Below are 22,957 nucleotides of genomic sequence, written 5' to 3' on the forward strand. Positions count from 1 at the left end.
AACATTATTTACTGGGGGGAATATATTTATATATATATATATATATATATATATATATATATATATATATAAATTTATGGTTAACAAGTCCCATAATCTTGTTTACAAACTATCTATATTAAGTACCTGGAATTTAGCTGTATATGAGAAAATGTGTCTATGTGGAACCCACAGTAAGTACAGTGTGATGGTTTAAAAGGACAGGCTTTGGAGTCGAGGAACCAACATCTCCCTATCACTGGTACTTAAACTTACTGTGCCTCAGTTGCCTTATCTGTAAAATGAACGTAATAATCTCACATGTTTTTCTTGAGGATTAAATGAGACATTGTTAATCCTCATCTACAGAACAGCATGGAACATAGTAAGGTCCTATGTAAATCAGTCTGGGAACTAAACAGGCGATAAGAAAAATGGCATTTTCTTCCTTATCTGAGTACAGGTGGGAAACAGGTGTATCTTTTTCCTCTTAGATCTCACTATATAATCCTCTGCTCCTCCCTAGCATACCCCTGCTCTCCTTGTGCCCAGGGTACTCAACTCTTCACTACAGATCCCTGCAGTGATTTGTCATCCATGGTATATCACACTACAAAATGACTGAATTCCCTCCTCTCTCAATTAAGATTGTCTGATAGGAAGTAAGCAATCCAACTTCACCAAGTTTTAACAATACATTAACATTCTGACTGATTATGTTTATTAACCCAAATCAATTGCTGGTACAATATAAGGCACTGAGACAAAATTAAAAGTTAGGCAACAATAGACCAGTCTTTCCTAAGAATCTGTCTACAGACTTGCTCCTTTGAGTCATTTGTATTAGTCATACCTTCTTCCAATATAATCCAATGTCCACGAGGCTCTAAATATTTTCAAAACAGGTTCTGAAGGTAGTGCACAAAGGATAATGTTGTGGAAAGATCTATAACAGCTTCTTGTCATGAAAATGAGAAATTTACAATTAAAAACTTAAAAAAATATTCAAAGTGAAAATTATATTTAAATAAATTAATCTGAATTTTACTTTTCTCTTCCCAATTAAATCAAATGAACTATATTCTCACAGCTTGATCTTGGGCTTAATGTCTAGACAATATTCTATTTTATATGTATCAAATGAAAGTGAAAAGTGAGAAGTCGCTCAGTTGTATCTGACCGTTTGTGACCCCATGGACTGTAGCCTGCCAGGCTCCTATGTCCATGGGATCCTCCAGGCAAGAATACTCAAGTGGGCTGCCATTCCCTTCTCCAGGGGATCTTCCCAACCCAGGGATCAAACCCAGGTCTCCTGCATTGCAGGAGGATTCTTTACTGTTTGAGCCACCAGGGCAGACCCACCATATGCATCATTAACTTGTTAAATACAAAGTCTGAGTCCAGAGTAGTTCTTTTGCAGATAATGCTGTCTTTTTCATCATGCTATTTCTCACACTCACAAGCACAGTGTTTAACACTTAGAAGGCACTCAACGAAATATATACATGTGGTATATTAAAACTCTTATGGGAATACAATCAGAATTTGTGCTGTACCAAACCAGTTTCATTAAAATGAACTGCCTGCCCAATGGTTTTTCCATAGAAAATCAAGGCCACCTAGGTCTTACTGAAAGGATGGCAACTCAACTGCTACATTCCAAAAGAACACTAAAGCTGCTTTACAGAAGCTCCTCTGAATCTGAACAGTTGTTGAGATCAAGTTGCAGCCTGGCCAGGCACAATCACTCACAGTTAGCAGAGCTCCTTAACGGCATTCCAAGTGAATTACTTCCCACCTCCAATTAATCTGCCAAAACAGTGATCTACCTTCTGGCACAGCTAACCCAGGGCCAATCCCTGAAAAAGCTACTTGAGGCTTGGCTCCTTTGCACTCTGGTGTCAGGTCACTAAAAATTCAAATCACCTGGAAATTCAAGTGAAATCAGGTCATAGGGCCAGTTTGGCATGGAGGAGAGTCCCAGACCTAGGGCTTCCTCAAATTGAGGGAGCTAGAACCTTCAGCTGTGAGCAGGCTCATGCTTCGGAACTGAAAAATTCCCAGAGCAACTCTCAATTCCACCTTCCCAAGATTTAAGAAGGAGCAGAGGATATTCCTTCCTCTGAAGCACATTATAGAAAATATAAATATAAACTATACCCTCCAGAAATATTCTTGTGATCAACCGGAAGGTTTTTAATTTTTTTTTTTAATGCTATCTAAAAGAAGTAGAGGAGTTAGCTTCTTGTTCCTATGCTGCTTTTGATAACCCCTCTCGTTTGGCCCTCTCCCCACTTATAAGGACTTCCTTGGCGGCTCAGACAGTAAAGAATCTGCCTGCAATACAGGAGACCTGGGTTCGATTCCTGGGTTGGGTTGGGAAGATCCCTTGGAGAAGGGAATGACAATCCACTTCAGTATTCTTGCCTGGAAAATCCCATGGACTATATAGCCCACTACTGGTGGGCTACAGTCTATGGGGTCACAAAGAGTCAGACAAGACTGAGCAACTAATACTTTCACCTTCATCTTTTCAAGATACATAAAGCAAACCTAAAAATTCCTCTATGTCATATAGGCAAACTATGAAATCTTATCAAGGTCTGCTAATGAAGTCTCTCTGTGTCATCTTCACTCAAACCCAGTATACCAAGGGCCTCGGTTTGAATTACTCTCTCTTTAGGTCTTAAGGAGGATAAGCAAGTGCCACTATCCCTAGTGAATCCAAAATTTCTTTTTTATGCCTGCAACAAATCTCTAAGAAAAGTTGTGGGTAATATGATTTAATAGAATTTGGCCTGAAACTCCCTGGGATTCAGCTGTTCCACGCCTCTGTTCACAGAGACATAGAAGCCAACCAGAGGTAAACTCAATTCAGGCCCAGCCAGCTCTGCCACAGGTGAGCTCCATCTTTTAAAAAAAAAAAAAAAAAAAAAGGCGAACAGGATCATAACAAGCCAGAAAAGGGAAGATATTCAAATATGTCTTCACCTTAATGTCCTACGAATGGTACTAACACCAAACATACTGCATCTGGGACAGGATATTAATGTGTTTTCAGTCACTGAAAATCTACATTTCTGTCTACAATTTTTAGCCTAGTAAAACCCACACGCTGAGATCTGAATCTCCTTCTATCACAATCAACTCTTTTTTCTTTTCACTTAACAACTCAGTAAATGTTAAGAATATTCTGATGGCAAGGCTTCCAAGTACCTTAATTTTAAACATCTCAGTTTCTTTACTTTTTGACATGAATCAGGTCCATTTTTAGCTTTCAACAGCCAATGCATTCATTCTATCTGGCCCAACCCAAATAGCCTATAAACACAGACTAAGCTTCTCAAATTAAAGGATTTGTAGAACTGGAAAGAAGGTAGCTGACTGCATTACTACACTTGCATTTTTTTTCTTTCTTGTATTCAAAAGTCTAATTTTCACCAATTAAAAATAAACAAACTTTCAAGCAAATTCCTAACAGCCTAGTCATAGAGGAAATAAGTAATGGGCATTACAAAAAGATGGCTCCAGTTTCTCAAGTGTATAAGCACTTGCTTAGATTCTGTATTAAAAGCAAAAATGTCATACACATTAGATGAGAGCTGTTAGCACAAGCCAAGATTCAGTGTCTTATAGTTTCGTACTATTTGTGATGTTACTCTATTCTGCCAGGGCTTTCAAAGGCTAAAGCACGGTCGTTTCTCCTGACTATGGTACTCTTAAAATGTTTTAAAACAGAATTCTGTAAAATAAAATCTAAACAATCAGATGAACACAAAGTCTCAAGTTTCTTTGAACCTTGATTGATCATGTTAATTAAATCTTTCCTATCACGTGCTTTATTGACCCTTAGAATCATTATCTTTCAAGGCTACCCATTATGACACTAATCAGATATATTACATACTGTTATGTTGCCTTGAGTATGCAGGCTGAGAAAGCTACAGCTTTACAATTTGCTGGGTAATTTAGAAATCATTTTGACTTTTCCCCAAATTTCCTCAGTCAGGTTTCCTATGACACTAAATTATCTCCATTTTTTTCTCATTACAAATACCAGGACCATGTGGATACTGAATCAAATTATTATTTAATCCATTATATATGGCTTGGTGGCCATTAACAACTTCTCTAATTATGTTCCTTCACAAAGTAATGCTTTCTAGATACTTTACATGTAAACTTGCTTTGAGTTGGGATTCCTAATGGTTGACTTCAGTACAAATGTGATGTCAATAACATACAATAACATGTAAAATTAAAAACACTATATATGACATTAGGTTAAAGTAAATAATATGAACTAGTTTAATTAGCAGTTAACCTAGGCCATAGGTTCAAATTAACTAAATATAAGTTATAATAATTGATGTTAAGATGAGATAAAAATTCTAATATTCTTATAGATAAAGCCTAAGTTAACTACAAATAATTACAGAATTATCCTTTAAATAGCACAGGACTTAATAGACTATCCTGTTTACAATATTAACAAACATCACTACTGTATAAACTTCCAACTGCTTCACAGGAAATAAGAAATATATTTTTTAAAAGATCAGATGTCCCATTCCCTTCCTAAGAAATGATCTTAGTACCTTTACAATAGCTGACATCTTAGCCCTTCTAGCTTTCCCCAGCTGACCCCACACACTGAAGCACAGATACAAATGCCCAAAGAAAGAAGACCCACTGGGAAAAATTGCACTCTGCTCAGTTATGCATGCATCAGTGGACTTCACAGTAGATAAATACAACCCAGAGCAAGATTAACTGACACAATGAAGCAAAAAAGGGAAATTTGAGATTTAGCTACTTCATCTTAAACCTCTTTTTAAGTAAGGGTGGTTTGTTTCTACCTGAGCTTTCACACATACAAAAAAATATGCCCTCGAGGACTCAACCACATTTCTAATACTAATCATTTTTTAGATATTAAAAAAAAATCTTGATGTATAGTGCACTATATTTTATTATTATTTTAAAAGATCCACAAATATAGCCTTTGTTTTTCACAAATGACAAATTTTGACAACACAAAGGTGAGTTTTGGAAGATTTATTATTGGCTCTTTGTACAAATATTTAAAATAAGACTTCTATAAAAGCTTAGAAAACAATATGACAAATTATGTAAAATCTTTAAAAATCCAAGAAGTTAGAATTAGCCTACTAATTCTACTTTTTTTTTTTTTTTTTAATCAACTTCATTTCTAAGAACCCTCCCCAGTTCTCTCCTACATTTACCACAAGAGACTCTAGGCCAGAACTTCCTCCAAGGAGTTGTTTATCTAAAATATCTAACCCCAGGGATCACCAGAATAGCGTCTCCTAGATTCTCAAACTCTTCCTGTGGAGCCAGCTTCCTGTGACTAGTGAAAAAGTGAAAACTGCAGAAGAGTTTCCTAAGTAGGATTAGCATTTTAGAAGAGGAGGGAGTTTTTCTCATCTAATTGAGATTATAAATGGTACTCAATCCTTGAACCTCATTTCTGACTAACATAAAAAGTGAGGATAGCTCCAGTCACAAAATTTGTTGCATCTTTCTACTTTGCCTCTTTGGGAAAGGTGTCAAGGATCAGCTCTGGGTGAAGTTTATCACTAAGAAATTACCTTTCTGACTTTCTAATATTTTTCTTCTATGGATGCTACCTTCCTTCACCCCAAGCCCTTTTGCTAATATTTTTCTAAGTAAATATACAATTCTAAGATACAGATTACCTTGCTTCCTAAATATTCCCAAGTTGCTGACGTCCTCAAGAACACACATATGGCTTCTGGCCATTGATGTTTCCCACTCCCTCTTGCTCAAAGGTATAATAGTGCTGTGCAAACGAAGTGAAGAACAAATGTTGATGACTGTCTTTACTTGCTAATGTCACCTATGAGAGCTGTACAGTTTCCTAAAAATAAAAGTTAAAGAGACATTCCAGCCTTAGAAATACATTAATTTTCAGTGATAGGCCACAAGGGTGACTGTTTTGATCTAAATTTCCATTGTAAATGTTTCAAAAAAAATAATCTCTGCACATCCCTGACCATTCTCTTCCCTCCTGTATTTCCTAACATACTCTCCTATAATTTTTAATTTCCTTCAATTAATTTATTTATATATTCAGCTATCTATTTGTATACATATTTTTAAAAAGATTTTTTGAATGTGGACCATTTTAAAAAAGTTTACTGAATTTGTTACAGTATTGCTTCTGCTGTTTGTTTGAAATGAAGTGTTAGTTGCTCAGTCATGTTGGACTCTGCGACTCCATGGACTGCTCCATTAGGCTCCTCTGTCCATCGAGTTCTTCAGGCAAGAATACTGGAGTGGGTAGCCATTCCCTTCTGCAGGGGATCTTATGTTTTGGTTTTTTTTGGCCCTGAGGCATGTGAGATCTTAGCTCCCTGACTAGGGATCGAACCTGCACCCTCTGTACTGGAAGGTGAAATCTTAACCATTGGACCTCCAGGGAAGTCCCAAACAGTAAAGTTAAAACTTCTCTCTTGAGGGAACTATAGCTTTACACGCAGGTGTAAGAAATAATGGAGAGATCTTGGGTCCCCTTTCACATATTTTCCTTTATCTTTTAGTATCACAACCAGGATACAAACATTGCTACAATCTACTGATCTTGTTCAGATTTCCCCAATTTTTAAAAAAATCTAATACAGTTATGTAAAGTTTAAAAATAAAATAAAATTTAAAAAAATAAAAAAATAAAAAAAAAAATAAAAAATCTATGTGCACACACAAATGTAGTTGGTTCTATATAATTCCACCACAGATGAAGGTTCAGATATTCATCACCGTATCATGATACAGAACAGTTCCATCAGCACAAAGATCCCTCCTGATGCCCTTTATAGTCACATCCTCCTGTCTCCCTAACCTCTGGCAACAATTTGTTCTTAATTCTGTAAGTCTACCATTTCAAGTGCAGTATCAGCAACTCAACGGACATGAGTTTGAGTAAACAGGAGTTGGTGATGGACAGGGAGGCCTGGCATGCTGCAGTCCATGGGGTCTCAGAGTCAGACACGACTGAATTGAACTGAACTGATATAGAAGGTGACATCTTTGATAAAGATGGAATCAAACAGTATGTAAGCTTTTGAGAGTAGTTTTTTTTTTTCCACTCAGCCTAACTCACTCAAGATCAATCTCAATTATTATACTGATAAGAATTTATTCCTTATTATTGCTGAATAGTATTCCATAGTACGAGTATACCACAGTTTGCTTAACCATCTACTGAGTGAGAGACATTTGGACTGTTTCCAGTTTTGGCTATTATGAATCAAAGTGCTATGAACTTTCATGTTCAAATTTTTATGGGAACTGAAATTTTCATTTCTCTGGGATGAGTGCAACTGCTGAGTTGTATGGTAATTGCATTTTAGTTATATGATGAATTAACTGTCAGAGTCTTCTAAAATGGCTGTATCATTTTAAATTCCCATTTTTCTTTACATTCTTAGGTTAAATTCCTTACTGGTGGAGATATGTAGAGCCACAACGTATTTTTTAGTGAAAATTCATTTTCATAAGTATATTTGGGGTACTGTTTTCTAAGTGATCATGATAAATTGAAAAGTTAAAAGCACACTGTATGAAGAAAACAGCGGGGAAATTCAGATGAGCTGCAATGTCCTAAAACTGTTCAGTATAGCAAGTGTGACCAAAGAGGTCAGAGACAGATTTTTTAAAAAGATGTAAACAGAAACAAAGGATACACATTATGACATTCAAATTAGGACTGTATGTATACATATATCCCTCCAATAACTCTAGGGAAAAGTAAATTACAAGCAGATACCTGCTACTATGCCTGTACTTGAAGATGTTTTCTAGTAACTTTGTAAAATACCTAAAGATAATACTTACAATTTTTTAGAAAACATCTGATTGAAATCTTACTGTAAAATAATTAAAACAAAAGTTTATGTTTAATGTGCTCCTATCTGTCTAAATATCCAGATGTGCATGTATGCATGCATGCACGTGCACATATACACACCAAGAGTAAAAACACTTGGTGCACTTAATCTTGTCATTAAAGAATGGCACAATTTAAATTCCTTGAAACCATTAGTATGTATGAAAGAAAAATAAAAAGTAGATGAGATTCATTGGTGTAACCATATTTCATGTCATGTAAACCTGAGAAACATTTATAAAAATGACCACATAATAGAACACCACATTTTCTTAAATCTTTCAGGTAAAAGAGAGCCTTAAATTGAATATGAATAGGATATCAAGTCAGAAATCTTCTCAAACACAAAACATTAAGCCCTGTATATGAAAAATTTTAAATATATATTTTATGTTGTCATGTTAGTCACTCCGTTGTGTCCAACTCTTTGCAACCCCATGGACAGTATCCCACCAGGCTCCTCTGTCCATGGAATTCTCCAGGCAAGAGTGGATTGTCATTTCCTTTTCCAGGGGATCTTTCCGACCCAGGGATCAAACCTTTTTTTATATATCTTATATATTCTATAAACTGTAACAAAAATACATAATTTACAGAAAATGTTGAGATACAAGCTAGAGAATGTGGTAATCTTTTTATTGCATACATCTTTGGGGATGTCCCCCAGTTGGGAGTGCAGATTCTCACTGAGGCAACAGTACTATTCTGATGACTGTGCCATTCTCACCTTATCCTGTCATCATGGGTTCTTTCTACAGACCTTTCTCCACAGCGATTCTCTGAAGATTTCTCTCTGAAGAGCAGCCTCACTGCCACATCACCAAACTGCCTAATTTTTCCTTTTTCCTCTCCTAATGTGGTAGGTTCAATTCACTACAGCTACATTTTCATACTACTATTTTGAGAAACAGATTTTTTAAAATTTCCAGAAGTATAGAAAAGTAAGGGAGTAACAAGGTTTCAGATAAGGAAATCTGACATTTGCCTTAAAAAGCAACTTTTAATATCACATTTGAAGACAAAACAACAGGAAAACAACTCACCTAATGAGTAACTTACCATTCTGGATCGAGGCAATGAAGCCCTGGCATTTTATAGATAATTTACCACCACCACAACCCCCAATCACCATGTCTGATATTAAAAAAACAAAAACACATACAAAAAACCCAAAACAATCCTGGTTCATTCCACACAATTTCAAGTATATGATTTATTATCTTATCAAAAAATTAACAGTGTTGCTGTTTAAATTTTTTTTTTTTGGTTAAATTACTTAGAACAAGATTGGCAAACTACAGCCAGCAGAGAAAATCCAGGCCACCAACTGTTATTTTTGCAGCTCATGAGCTAAAAATAGTTTCTCACATTTTTAAATGTTTATATAAGTACCTATATAGTATCACTGATTTTGCCTTCTGGGCTGTAAACACTATTTATTATATGTCTTCTTGAAAAAAAAAAAAAAAAAAAAGTTTGCTAACCCCTGATCTCAGGGATCAGTATAGAAAAATATGTAATAGAAATAAATAAAATTTATAACTATAAATAAAACTAATTGATTTAATTTGCTGTGAAGTGGCCTTGAACTCTACTCCCATTTAATTGTGACTCCCTAGAAATTTCATATAATCTGGGGAGTCTGACAACTCTCCAGAGGTATTCTCAAAGTGAAAAACAAGTATGCAACTTAAGAATGATTGTTACATACTTCATCACACTACACCATACATATGCCACTAGCCAAAAAATATTTTTAAGAGGACAGTATTTACTGAAAATATAGGAATATATACAAGAAAGCTCCCCCATACAGGTAGAACAGCAAATGCTGCTACTCTTAAAAACCTAAAATTCCAAGTAACAACACTACCAAAACAAATTCAAGCTGGAAGTCATAGAAAACGTGAGCTATGAAAAGCAAAATCTGAATTTTTTAAGAAAAAAAGAAATAACCTGAGATGTGCAGGTGATAACAAAAATAGTGGACACTAAAATTAAGCAAGTTTTTTGAGGGACTTTAACTAAAATGTGAGGCTTACTAAGTAGCAGTAACACAGTACAACAACTACTCAACTGAATGATAACTACCATAAATACCTCAAACGATTAACATTTCTGTAACTGAAACCAAAGCAATTCAGGATATGCTTTCAAATTTTTTAAAAATTCACTTTCATCTGGTAGCTGATTAAAGCTTCCATAAACACGGTGACCACTAACCAACGTAGGACTAAGCCTTCACTTTGAAAACTACCAGAATTTTCAAGGTATAAGGAGTACCAGGCATACCTCTTCCCTACTCCGAGTCCTTATGACAATCACATATCTTTCAACACTCCCAATTGAGAACCGTTGAGCTAGATGACCTGTAAGATCCATTCCAGAGCAAATATTCTATGAGAATTTTAGTTAATACTTAGTTAGCATTTATTTTTAACAAAATACTCAGAAAACCTATAGTAAATGATATAGATATTATTATAACCATAAGCAGTGAATCTGAAGCATTACCACATTGAAGACACAGTCTGATGATGCTGCTCTAGGACTTTTCCTAATCAAAACAGTGTCACAAATACTCATGTGTGCCATGGTGTGGTTCTGAGATTATACACATCATGGAAGACTGTCAGGTTTACAAAAGTTCCTTAATAAAAAAGTATAATGCTTTTGTTCTCCAGTAACCAAGCAGCCACAGCCTCTTTCACCCACTGCACTAAAAGCAGAACTCAGAATATCCTCAGAATTCAGATTCACTCGTTGAGAATCAGACACAAACAACAGGAAGATTCAAGGAAGAATCATTTAACAGATCTATGCCACTGATCCACTATGAAATTCTGCAGATTAATGAAGATTACTGTTGACCACAGAGCACATACACACAAGTGATGATGAACAAATGAACTGGGTAAATAAATAAAAATAAAGCTGATCATCTTTATATAAGACAGTAGAGATACCATTTTGCAAGGTTGCAGAGTTGAGCCAACTCTGAGTTGTGGCCTGATGAAAATATTCACTAAAGACAGATAACTTAGAAAAAAATACCAGTGAGATATGAGTCAATGGCATTGTTGGTCAATTTTTTGCTAAATAACCCATGAAAAGTGAAAGTGAAAGTGTTAATTGCTCAGTAGTGTTGACTCTGAGAACCCAGGGACTGTAGCCTCCCAGGCTCCTCTGTCCATGGGATTCTCCAGGCAAGAATACTGGAGGGGGTTGCCATGCCCTCCTCCAGGGGATCTTCCTGACCCAGAGGTACAAAGCAAAATACAAAAGAAATTCACTGAAAGCCGAAAACCATGCAAAAGACTGAAAATTCCATCAAGTATGACCCCATGGACTGTATAATCCAGGGAATTTTGCAGGCCAGAATACTGGAGTGAGTGGCCTTTCCCTTCTCCAGGGGATCTTTCCAACCCAGTGATAGAACCCAGATCTCCCACATTGCAGGTGGATTCTTTACCAGCTGAGCCACAAGGGAAGCCCAAAGAATCCTTTAAATAAACACAAAAGCCACCGATGGATTAAGACAAATGAATTAAGAGTCAATTAAAAACTGAAGGGAAAATTAACAAGATTCAAATGTGAAGTAAAAGACATTTTCTATATTACCATAAAATTTTTCTGAAGAAAAAAATACACTAAAAAGTTCAACAATTAATTCTTTGCTCACTTAAAATATAGTGGATAATATAAATTTTGCTTTATTAATATTACTTTCTAATTGAAGTTTTTGCTTTCAAAATAAAGTCCTAATCAAATATTTTCCCCTCTATCTTCTGAAATCTTGACATCTCTTTTCAGCAATTATTTATTTCTCTTATATACATCACTCCAGGACTAATTACTCATAGGTAAAAGGGACCTGGGTCTACACAGGAATACCCTTGAAACTCTGAAACCTTTTTCAATGTCAGGTACTAGTTTGGTCTCTCCTAGACTGGGCAAAAGGAGAAGACAATGGCAACCCACTCCAGTACTCTTGCCTGGAAAATCCCATGGACGGAGGAGCCTGGTAGGCTGCAGTCCATGGGGTCGATAAGAGTTGGACACAACTGAGCGACTTCACTTTGACTTTTCACTTTCATGCATTGGAAAAGGAAATGGCAACCCACTCCAGTGTCCTTGCCTGGAGAATTCCAGGGACGGTGGAGCCTGGTGGGCTGCAGTCTATGGGGTCACACAGAGTCAGACATGACTGAAGCAACTTAGCAGCAGCAGCAGCAGCAGACTGGGCAAAAAGGAAACCATTAGCTCATCTCAGGTTACAGGAATGGTTTCAGAAAGAACTGCTATCAAGTCATTTTAACTATGAAAAGAGGCTGCTTTTCAGACTGAGGATGCAGGGTAGGGGAATGAAAAGAAATTATTTCTGGAATAGAGTAGTTAGAAATAAAGTGCATATATGCACTGAAAGAAAACATCCCAAGCCACTAAGGATAAGGTAACCTATAATAGGGCTTCCCTGGTGGCTGACAGTAAAGAAACCTGCCTGCAAGGCAGAGACCTGGATTCAATCCCTGGGTCGGGAAGATCCTCTGGAGAAAGGAACGGCTACCCACTGCAGTAGTGCTCAGTCACGTCCAACTCTGCGACCCCATGGACTGTAGTCCACTAGGCTCCTTTGTCTGTCAGATTTTCCAGGCAAGGATATCGGAGTGGGTTACCACCAGGGGATCTTCCCGACCCAGGAATTGAACCCACATCTACTGCATTATCAGAAATGGCAACCCATTCCAGTATTCTTGCCGGGATCATCACATGGACAGAGGCTGGCAGGCTACAGTCCGTGGGGTCGGAGAGTCAGACGCAACTGTGCATGCATGCACACACACCTCTAACACAAGCTACAAATATGTCCCAGTGTGTCCTCCATGGAAAACTAGTTCCCCACAGGGTAATGATGCTTTTTTATTTTAAAAGACTTCTGTGCATCATCTGAATCTGGAATGTGATGGGCTGAACACAAATAAGCTACCCCGGTTTTCCCCAGTGTCTTTAATATTTCAAAGTACAATCTGAATCTCTAAGAGGGGACATGTGATATATTGCTTCCCAAAGTTATGTCGCTATGGAACTTTTCTTCATTATTACCTCTCAAAAGCTGTGTCTCCATACTTATAGTTCAGGAAAATGCTGAGCTAGTAAAACCCTGAAGGCATTACATAGAAAGAACTAATACTTTATATGCCTAATGTGCCTAATGGAAAGAATACTTGATTAGGAGTCAGAGGACATGGGTTTTGTTTTGCCACTTACTGACTCTATGTCCTCAGAGAAAAAAAACACAATTTTCTTGCACCTTAGTTTTATCATTTGCACAAAACCAATTATAATTCTAGTTGTAGCCTTTTCCAGGGTTGAATAAAAGATATTACATAAGGTTATAGAAATAAAAAAATTCTAGAGCTACAGAAACTTTTTAGACTATCCAGCAAAACCTTATCTGAAAGATAAAGGTTATTTTTCAAGATATGAATTACAATCCAGATCTTTTAACTCTCAGTCCTGTACTTTTTCTATACTACCATATGTTGTTTCCGGTTTTAAGAGATAAAAATACTAACCAAGCATCTCTAGAGGCAAAACAGGCCTCAGAAAGGAACACAAAAGGTGTCAGAAAAAAGAAAAACAGAGGGTACTATCTTAAGTTTACCATTGACAACACATGCACATAGCGTCTAAAGTAAGTAAAGCTTTAATAGACATGGGGGATAGACAGGTAAGAGCAGTTTACAGTAACTTGGAAACCAAAGGGAGGCAATTTTATAAAGTAATTTGTCTCTATGTCCAATTAATAAAATGGCCCGACCATCACCAAAAATACATCTAATCAACAATAGGTAAAGGGAAGCAAGTATTAATGAAATCAATGAAGGGCCCAAGGGTAGAAAAATGGACCAAAGTTGGAAGAGGCTAGAAGTAAATAAGACAGTTTGGTGATACTACTGCAATTCACTGCTCTGCAGTTTTACTATAATACAGAAATGTTTGATGCTAATTACTTAGTGATATGCCAAAAGGATGTACTTATTTCACTTGAAACGTAAGAAAGAAACCCTTTTCCATACTGACAAATCAACAGGATAATTCTGGAATTCATTAAAAAGAAACACTAACTGATTCAACATAATAGCCTTCCTTCCTGTGTAAAATGCTTCAAAATATCTAAATGAATATAGAAGTGCATGTTTCTATGGCAAATTGTTCATTATTGAATCATTATCAACCCTTGTTAGAAAAAATTTCTCATTTTTGCAATGTACAAAATAATTAGTGTTTGAGAGCTTCATCATGAAAGATAGTAGCACTTTACAATCCACTATTTCTTCAGGCAAATGTGCTTATTATGGCTGAACATAATACGAAAAACAACATTCCCTAGATGTACAATTTCACTGCCCCCCACCCTTGCTTAAATGGTGTTTTTACATGTTGACAGCAATGATGAAATATGTTACTGCTTTCCAGTTAGTTGTAACTGTTTCTCAGCACTCATCATTCACAGAATCACTCTGAAGGTTTTACCTATTATGATGATTAGGTATCAACAGTTCCAAATGCTGCTAATACTGCCATATACATCTCAGTCCTGCTTTAACACTGCAGGTTTTCAGCCTGAAAACTCCCCTAAAATGATCAAATGGCTAACAAAGTGCATCTATCCACTGTAACTCTACTGAGTGCTACAGACCCACCTTCTAGGGTATTAGTTCAATTCAACTCACACCAAGTGGGATTAATTGCTACTGTTTGGAGCTGCTCCGCAATTTAAAGGACACTCATTTCCCAAAGCTAGCTATTGTCATGCAGATTGCTTGGACTCAACAGTTAGATATCTCATGTGATCATTTTTACTAAAAATAAAAGGAAGGAAGTGTAGTAAATCAGATATTGCCTAGATCACTGCAATTCTTTTGAACCTATCTGTCTAACCTTTTCAAGGTCATTCCCCCTTTCTTAAAAGTAAATTAACATTTTTAAGCTTAGATAGTTAAAATGTACAATGAAAATGTACCCTCACAATTTTAAGTCACCTTTGCTCAAAGCTACAATAACGAAGCAATTCTTCTAAAGAGTCAGCTTTGTAAGCTAAAAATGAAAGTAAGAACATTAATATAAAAAAGGGCAATTTCTGAGTTTTCACAATTCAGTTATACACTTAATTAAGAAAGCTTAGCTCAATGTAAAATTACAAAAACACTGCCTATAGTTTGGTCTACCATACGTACTATAAATTAAACACTACTTGGGGAAAAGATATACTACAAAAGGAAAGGAAACTATTTGGAGTATCACATCTATTTTACTTTGATAGCAAGTTCAATAAAAAATTTTAAAGATAGATTAGAAAGTTCTCCCTAGCCTAATGCAAGGATAATTATTTTGTTCTAAATTTAATTCTGATTTTTACCTAGATGATAATATATTTAATACCAGGATTCCCAGTTTCATTTATGGTTGAAACAAATTGTCATTCTGAATACAATTTTTACCACTGATTTTAGCCTTGTGTCATACTCAATGACTCTGGCTTTAAAATGGTAACTGCCTTAGGCAAAATCCACATCCGAATCTGTCTCCACCATACTTTATGGAGGATAAGGGAAACAAACAAAGACTGCGAAAAATAAAACCATTTATAAAGAAATTGCCGACCACCAGGATTTTGGATTTGGGTAATCCACTTAGATTAGCATGGCTGTGTCTTAAAAGGACAATTCTAAGACCATAATATAGGTCACGTCCTTAAGAAATAGAATAAGTAATGAAATCAATGTCAATTACACAAACCTTCCATATTAACATGACGCCACTGACAACCAGTAAGACAGATTAAATAAAGCTTCTGTAATGTGCTTAGACCCAGCATAAACAAGATGGAAAAAATAATGTCATAAAACGGATTCTTTTGAATCAGGTTCTGCAGAAAGGTAAAATATCACTTAAAAAAAAGAGTGGCATCCAAACTCGGGGAAAAAATTGAGGGCTTCTCATTTCAGACTGAATAGCTATAAACTTTGATACGAGAGAGAGAGCGGAGGGAGTGAGAGGAAGGGAGGGCAGGTTTGCCGGGAGTAGGGGGAGATACAGAGAATGGTTAACGTTAAAGGTTATGCCAAAAATAATCAGTTTTAGGCGGTGGGTAATGTCGTTCAAAATGCAAATTTACTACAGAAAAAGAAAAAATTTTAAATCCCCAATATGAACCAAAGTGCTTAATACAAATGCTGCAATATTTAAATGTACTATTAAGTTTTTATCAAACTGTCAAAAGAAATATTGTCCAACATGAATAAAATTTGCCTAAAATCACTACTCCGTCATATTTTTATTTACCACACAAATACAACTGTTAAGACAAATAGTAAATTAAAAGCAAATGTCTCTGAAATGCTTCTCTGCCCAGAAGGTAGAAAATATATAAAGCTTGGTGTCACAGACACTGCCAACACTGACAGTTAAAACACTGCTGCTTCCTGTATTGATAGCAATGACAATAAAGCTCTAAGAGAAGGACCCACATTTCTGAACGCTTGCCCCGCAAACTTGGCTGAATAAAGAAAGCCCAGATGCTCCTAGAAACTTAGGAAGTTTCTTTTAGATACTTATGTGTCCTTCCTGGACAAGGGGATAAAAAAAAGTCTCTGATCCAAGAGGCTCTGTGAAGACTACTTGCAGAGAATTACCAACTTACCCATTAGATTTGAGTTCATGAAAGGTGTTGGGGACAAGCCTTCGTGGGCCCCTAAACGACTGTCATTCAAGTGATCACTGTAATGAGGGCTGTCTGTAAAACCCTAGAGGAAAAAAAAAAAAAACAAAAAAGACCGGAGTATTAAAAAGATTATTTGGCAGTCCTGCTAATTGAGCATAATGACACTCATCTAATTAATATACAGACTTACAAATGGTCATTCCTAACCAAGTTTCTGGTTCATTACTTGAAAAACTAAACAGAAGTGCTGCTTTTATTCTTTTTAAGATTTTAAAGTCAAAAAGTTCCTATATACAGTTTAAAGAAAATTAGCCCTATGATCTCTTCATATGCCCAAAAGTAAAATTCTAAATGGATGAACTAAGAACGTATACTTATGAGTTATAATAAACTAGAAAAACATTTATCCTCCTTTCTCTACTTCCATACACCCTATCAATAAAGGGTTGGGCAATTATAAGATTTACTTAAGATGTTAAAAATAATCAAAAATCAATATACTAGAAATGAATCCTTTTCTAAATGGCAAACAAATATTTAATAAAAGAAGATCTGCTTATATTCCCTTTTAATACTAGTATAATAACTATATATACTGAGCCATGTATACTCTTATACAAACTGAGCCATGTAAAATAGAAAACACAAAGATAGCTAATTTAAATTCTTAAGAATCTAAAAAATGAAACTGCAAACACCATGAAAACAATAAAGCTAGTGCTATTATTTCACAATGGCTGTTACTAAATTCATCCTTATAACTTAAAGCTTGCTTTTTAAAAGCAAAGGAGCCTAAAAGATACCAAAGTTTACAAATAAAGTAAGTGTTACAAAAGCTCAGTGTTGATTAAATAACTGTTCTGGTTCTCAGATTCTTATACATACCAAGTACAGCATCACCTCCAAAATCATACTTTCTATACAAGGTTTTGAACCCTACTTAAAGTGTAGGTGGTACCTACCCTTTTGCCAACTTAAAGTGATTTTAGTAAAGATGAGAAAATCGTACAAGAGGCCCAAACAAGAACAAAAACTCACTGCCTTGGCTCACAGAAGCAACCCAGAATCCCCTGGGACTATAAAATCATCAATCACTGAACATTTATCATTACCCAGACTGCAGGCTAACATTCAAGAAGACATTAATGGGGCTGAAAAAGGCCTCACTATCTTTGCAGGGAAGCTGTCAGTTCAACCAAAGGGCTAGGAATTGAGGGCTAAATAACTGTCAAGTCATTACAATTGCTTATGGATGCATGTCACAACTCCTTCTGCTATTCTGTTTAAAACTAATCTGCTGGGAGTGCTAACTCCCAAATGAATCTTTGTTTCATTTTTATCTACTTTAGAATCACTGATACACATGCGATAGGCATTCAAAAAGAATATTGGTGACATTTACAACTTGGTTATGACTACAAAGGTGTCCTCTGCTCACCACAACCAGAGTCCTGTCTGTCACAGCCACATGCAGCAGGAGCTATATACAAAACAGAATGGCTCCTGGCTAAGGTCACTTCTTGAAGTTTACTTTTGTTGCTCAAAATTAAACACTCTTGAAGTGCTAAGAAACATCCTACTATCTCACATTTATCTCAGTGTTTTCCTCTGCCACTCCCTCCCACTGTCATTCTTAGGTATAGAGTCAAATAAGACAATAACGCTTACAAAAAACTCACTGAAATATTGCTTATCATCATTAAGTAACCATTACTCTTGAAAAATGCGAAAAGAAATGCATTTCTAGGTCATCCATACTGTTCACACTTCATTTCAATGTTAAAGGATAAGATTAATTTTGTATATTTTCAGTTCTCTTCATTCTTGAAGTATAATAAAAAACTTTTCCCCTTAATGACTATAAAAATAAAAACATTTAAAAAATTTAAAACTCTAACGTACAAGTATATAATAAATCTAAGTTTCAGGGTATCATCAAATGACTTTTATACACATTAACTTTATACATCACATATACTGCAGTTAAGCAAAGACTCTAAACCATATTAATATATGTTCAGAAAACACAACAATTATTTTTCTATCAATCATAAATAAAAAAACAGTAAGTACTATCTATTATCCACGTGCACCCACATATAGCAGGGAACAGTACAGAAGTTACACAAGATTATATCTTAGTCCACTAATAAAATCTGAGACTGTCATATTCTACCACAGAGGATCTATACCTGTGTCATCATATATAAACAAGATTTGAATATAGGCCCTCAATATCTGTTTACTCATAAACATACACTATTAACCATAGTGTTAATAGTGAAATTTGATGGAAGTCATTTCGAATTTCAGTAAGTCATAATTTCATTCATATAAGACAAAAATTAAATAGAAATTTGAATATATTTTTTTACACCTCAAAGGTTCATCTTAGAGCATAGAATTTTTGAAAAGCCACAGCCTAGAAGAAAGGAATCTTCATCCATAGATGCAAAGCGATGATGGAGGATGGAACAATGAAACTGGACTTTAAATGTTTGTCAGTTTTAGATCGATGTATGCCAAGTGATAGCCACTCAGTTGTGTTAGACTCTGCAACCTCATGGACTGCAGCCTGCCAGGCTTCTCTGTCCGTGGAATTCTGCAGGCAAGAATACTGTAGTGGGTTGCCATTTCCTTCTCCAGGAATGTATGCCAGGACCTTACTTAAAAAACTTGGACTGGCTACTGTTTCAGACTATTCTTATCATTGCTTCCTCATAGTGGAAGTGATACCCACCCAGAAAATAACTTTTAAACAATTTACAAACAATTAAATAAGATCGGTTCCAGAAAATGAACATAGGTATTTCTCAGTCAGCATGTTAACTGTGTCAACTAGCTGGGTAATACCTACAACAGTGCTTTGCAAACCTCAATGTTCATATCCACTGACTAGTTTAGTTCATTTCAGTCACTCAGTTGGGTCCAACTCTGCCACCCCATGGACTGCAGCACACCAGGCTTTCCTGTCTGTTGCCAGCTCTCAGAGCTTGCTCAACCTCATGTCCATAGACTCGGTGATGCCATCCAAGCACCTCATCCTCTGTCAGCCCCTTCTCCTCTTGCCTTCAATCTTTTTCAGCATCAGGGTTTTTTCCAATAAGTCAATTCTTCACATCAGGTGGCCAAAGTATTGGAGTTTCAGCTTCAGCATCAGTCCTTCCAGTGAATATTCAGGACTGATTTCCTTTAGGATGGACTGGCTGGGTCTCCTTGCAGTCCAAGGGACTCTCAAGAGTTCTCCAACACCACAGTTCAAAAGCATGAGTTCTCTGGCGCTCAGCTTTCTTTATGGTCCAACTCTTACATCTATACATGACTACTGGAAAAATCATAGCTTTGACTAGATGGACCTTTGTCAGCTAAGTAATGTCTCTGCTTTTTAATATACTGTCTAGGCTTGTCATAGTTTTTCTTCCAAGGAGCAAGTGTCTTTTTAATTTCATGGCTGCAGTCACCATCTGCAGTGATTCTGGAGCCCAAGAAAATAGAGTCTGTCACTGTTTCCACCACTATCTGCCATGAAGTGATGGGACCAGATGCCATGATCTTCTTTTTCTGAATGTTGAGTTTTAAGCCAGCTTTTTCACTCTCCTCTTCCAGTTTGATTCTGCATTTATAACCAATCGGTGATAGTTATGCTTACTTATCCATGCACCACACTTCTAGCAGCAAAAATCTAGACCATCTAGAAATAAAGATCTTTTTCATATATAGAAAGGAAAAATTCAAGTCTACAAAGGTGATAGCTGAGTTCCCCCCGCCCCAACTCCACCAATCAGAACTACATTAAAACATGCTAAGTTTCCAGGTAAGTAAAAATTAGGGGGAAATATCAAAGTTAACATAAAAATCTAAAGCAATTAGAGTAACATAATATTTTTATACATGTAGCTAAGTACTCATCCATTTAGTTTTCAGTAGAAGATAAATGTCAAACAGAGCTTTAATGAAAGAAATGAGCTGGTTAACCAAGAGTTTAAACAGCAGACCCCTTAAGTACCACATATAGTTAAACAAAAAGCATGGATGTCTATTAGGAGGAAGGGCAAAAGGTATAATGCTGAATGGAGTTGATAGAAAAGCAAGGAAGGAAGCAGAATAGCCAGAACATCAAAGGGCAGGAGAAAATGAGCAGAAGGTGATTGCCTAGAGGGAAAGGTTGGAGTAACAAGAAAGGAACAAAAGCCAAACAAGCAACTGTTAAAATGGAGCCCAAGGAGATCAGTCAAATGGTACTGAACAATGAATTCTTTTTCAATTATGGAATATAAAGTAAACCAGTGAGATCATTAAATATAGAACTTTCATGATGCGTATTTTTAACTGATAGAACATCACTGTGGTAACAAACGGGGGCCAAACCTGACCCCCTGGAGCTCCTAATTAAGATCCTAAATTCTGGGAAATGGTTTACCAGGAAAATAGATAATAATTTGATTAATAAAATGAGATTTTCATACATGAGATGATAAACACTACATTATGGAGGACCAAGCAGAACTATCAGAATCATCTATCATACTAGCTTTCTGGCCAAAGTATGCTACTAACCACAAAAATATTTCCCAACACACCTTAAAAAACGGTTTCTGCCTTAAAATAAAAATGGAAAGCACTCAAAAGATAAATCACTGATAAAATCAGTTGATACACAGAGTTTACAAAAACTATTCATTCTGTATTTAATATCTAAATTATAATTTAATTTCCAATTTTTAAATACTCCCATCTATGAATGAATAACACTTCATAAAAGGTTTAATATTATGAAGTATATTCTACAAAATATTTCACACTTTTCTCTATGTTCATTTATGGTACAGAATTTAGAAACTTTAATCCTTGCCACAATAAGACAACAATCAATTAAAGCTGCTATCCTTTTTAAACTAATTTAAACAGCACATAAGCAAACCAATCTTTTGTTCTATAGAAACAAAACAGGGCTTCCCTGGTGACTCAGTAGTGAAGAATCCACTAGCTAATGCAGCAGACATGGGTTCAATCCCCAATCCGGGAAGATCTCACATATCACAGAGCAAAGTAAGCCCGTGTGCCACAACTATTGAGCCTGTGCTCTTGAGCGCAGGAGCTACAACTACTGAGCCTATGCACCACAACTACCAAAGCCCATGAACCCCAGAGCCCATGCTCTGCAACAAGAGAAGCTACCACAATGAGAAGTCCAAGCACCACAACTAGAGAGTAGGCCCTGCTCACCACAACTAGAGATGAGCCCACGCAGCAACAAAGACCCAGCACAGCCATAAATAATAAACAAATTGATTAAAAAACAAAGCAGCTAGTGCTATTTACACAATACTGATCTACTGTCCTCTGTCTCCTCAAAAATACAAGAACTTTTTTTGCTGCCTAATGTTTTAAATAGCTCTTTTAAAAATTTTATTTCATTCAACCAGTAAATATGGCATAATCATCAGAGAACTCTCCCAAGAAGGGTTTTTTCCTAAACCTTGTGGCTATTTCTTTGTATGAAAACCACTGTCTAATGCTATTTTACAATATTATTTTCAATTCTTTTCAATAGATAAAAAGGAATGGGGAGAAAGGCTCCTTCAATAAAGATTTACTTTCTAAGAAAAGCTTTCCCTGCCCCTAATCAAACTGGGCGAATTCATTTTCGGCTCCCATAGTGGCAAGCATTTCCATCATATCACTGCTCACACTTACTGAATCCATCTATTTAATCATCCATTTAAATTATACCATAATTATGTTATAATTGCATAGTATAGGTATAGTGGATAAACGTGGAATTCTTGAAGCCAGACTAACAGGCCTGCATTTCATCTTTGCCACATATCAGCTGTGTGACTTGAAACAAAGTAACATTTCTTGCCTCAGCTTCTGTATCTGTAAAATAGGGATAATAATAATATATTTATCTCACAGGTTGTTATAAGGATTACATGAGTTTTTCTATGTGCAACACAACATATGCTAGCCATTATTATTATCATAGCAGTTAGCGATGGTTATGTCTTACAAATTCTGAAAAGGCAGGCACCATGTCTCTCTTTCTCACAATTACATCCCAGAACAATGTTTGTCACATACATAGCAAGTGCTCAATAAATGACAGATGGATGAGAGGGTTCAGTTGCTAAATCCTTAAAATGCTTCAGGGCTTCAGATATCATAAAGGTTCAATTAGTTTTTCCACAGAACACCCAATAATTAGCAGAAAGAAAGTTGATAAGGTGCTAGCTTATCTAACTGGACTGAAAAAATAACCACAGACTTTTGGTAGTCAAAGAGCCACAAGATTTCATACCAAGTACTGAAATAGCTCT

At 36.1% G+C, this 22,957-nt stretch overlaps 1 protein-coding gene across 4 annotated transcripts in view; it reads right to left on the reverse strand.

The window, feature by feature from the left end:
- Nucleotides 1–22,957, reverse strand: part of TCF12 (transcription factor 12) — a 395,418-nt gene that overhangs the window by 187,858 nt on the left and 184,603 nt on the right. For all 4 annotated transcript variants that reach the window (XM_055537846.1, XM_055537843.1, XM_055537842.1 and 1 more), the window contains one exon: nt 16,617–16,719. In XM_055537846.1, the coding sequence (XP_055393821.1) occupies nt 16,617–16,719 (103 nt within the window). The remainder of the gene's footprint in view (nt 1–16,616; nt 16,720–22,957) is intronic.

Source organism: Bubalus kerabau, chromosome 10, assembly GCF_029407905.1.
Source record: "Bubalus kerabau isolate K-KA32 ecotype Philippines breed swamp buffalo chromosome 10, PCC_UOA_SB_1v2, whole genome shotgun sequence".
Classification (NCBI taxonomy): Eukaryota; Metazoa; Chordata; class Mammalia; order Artiodactyla; family Bovidae; genus Bubalus; species Bubalus kerabau.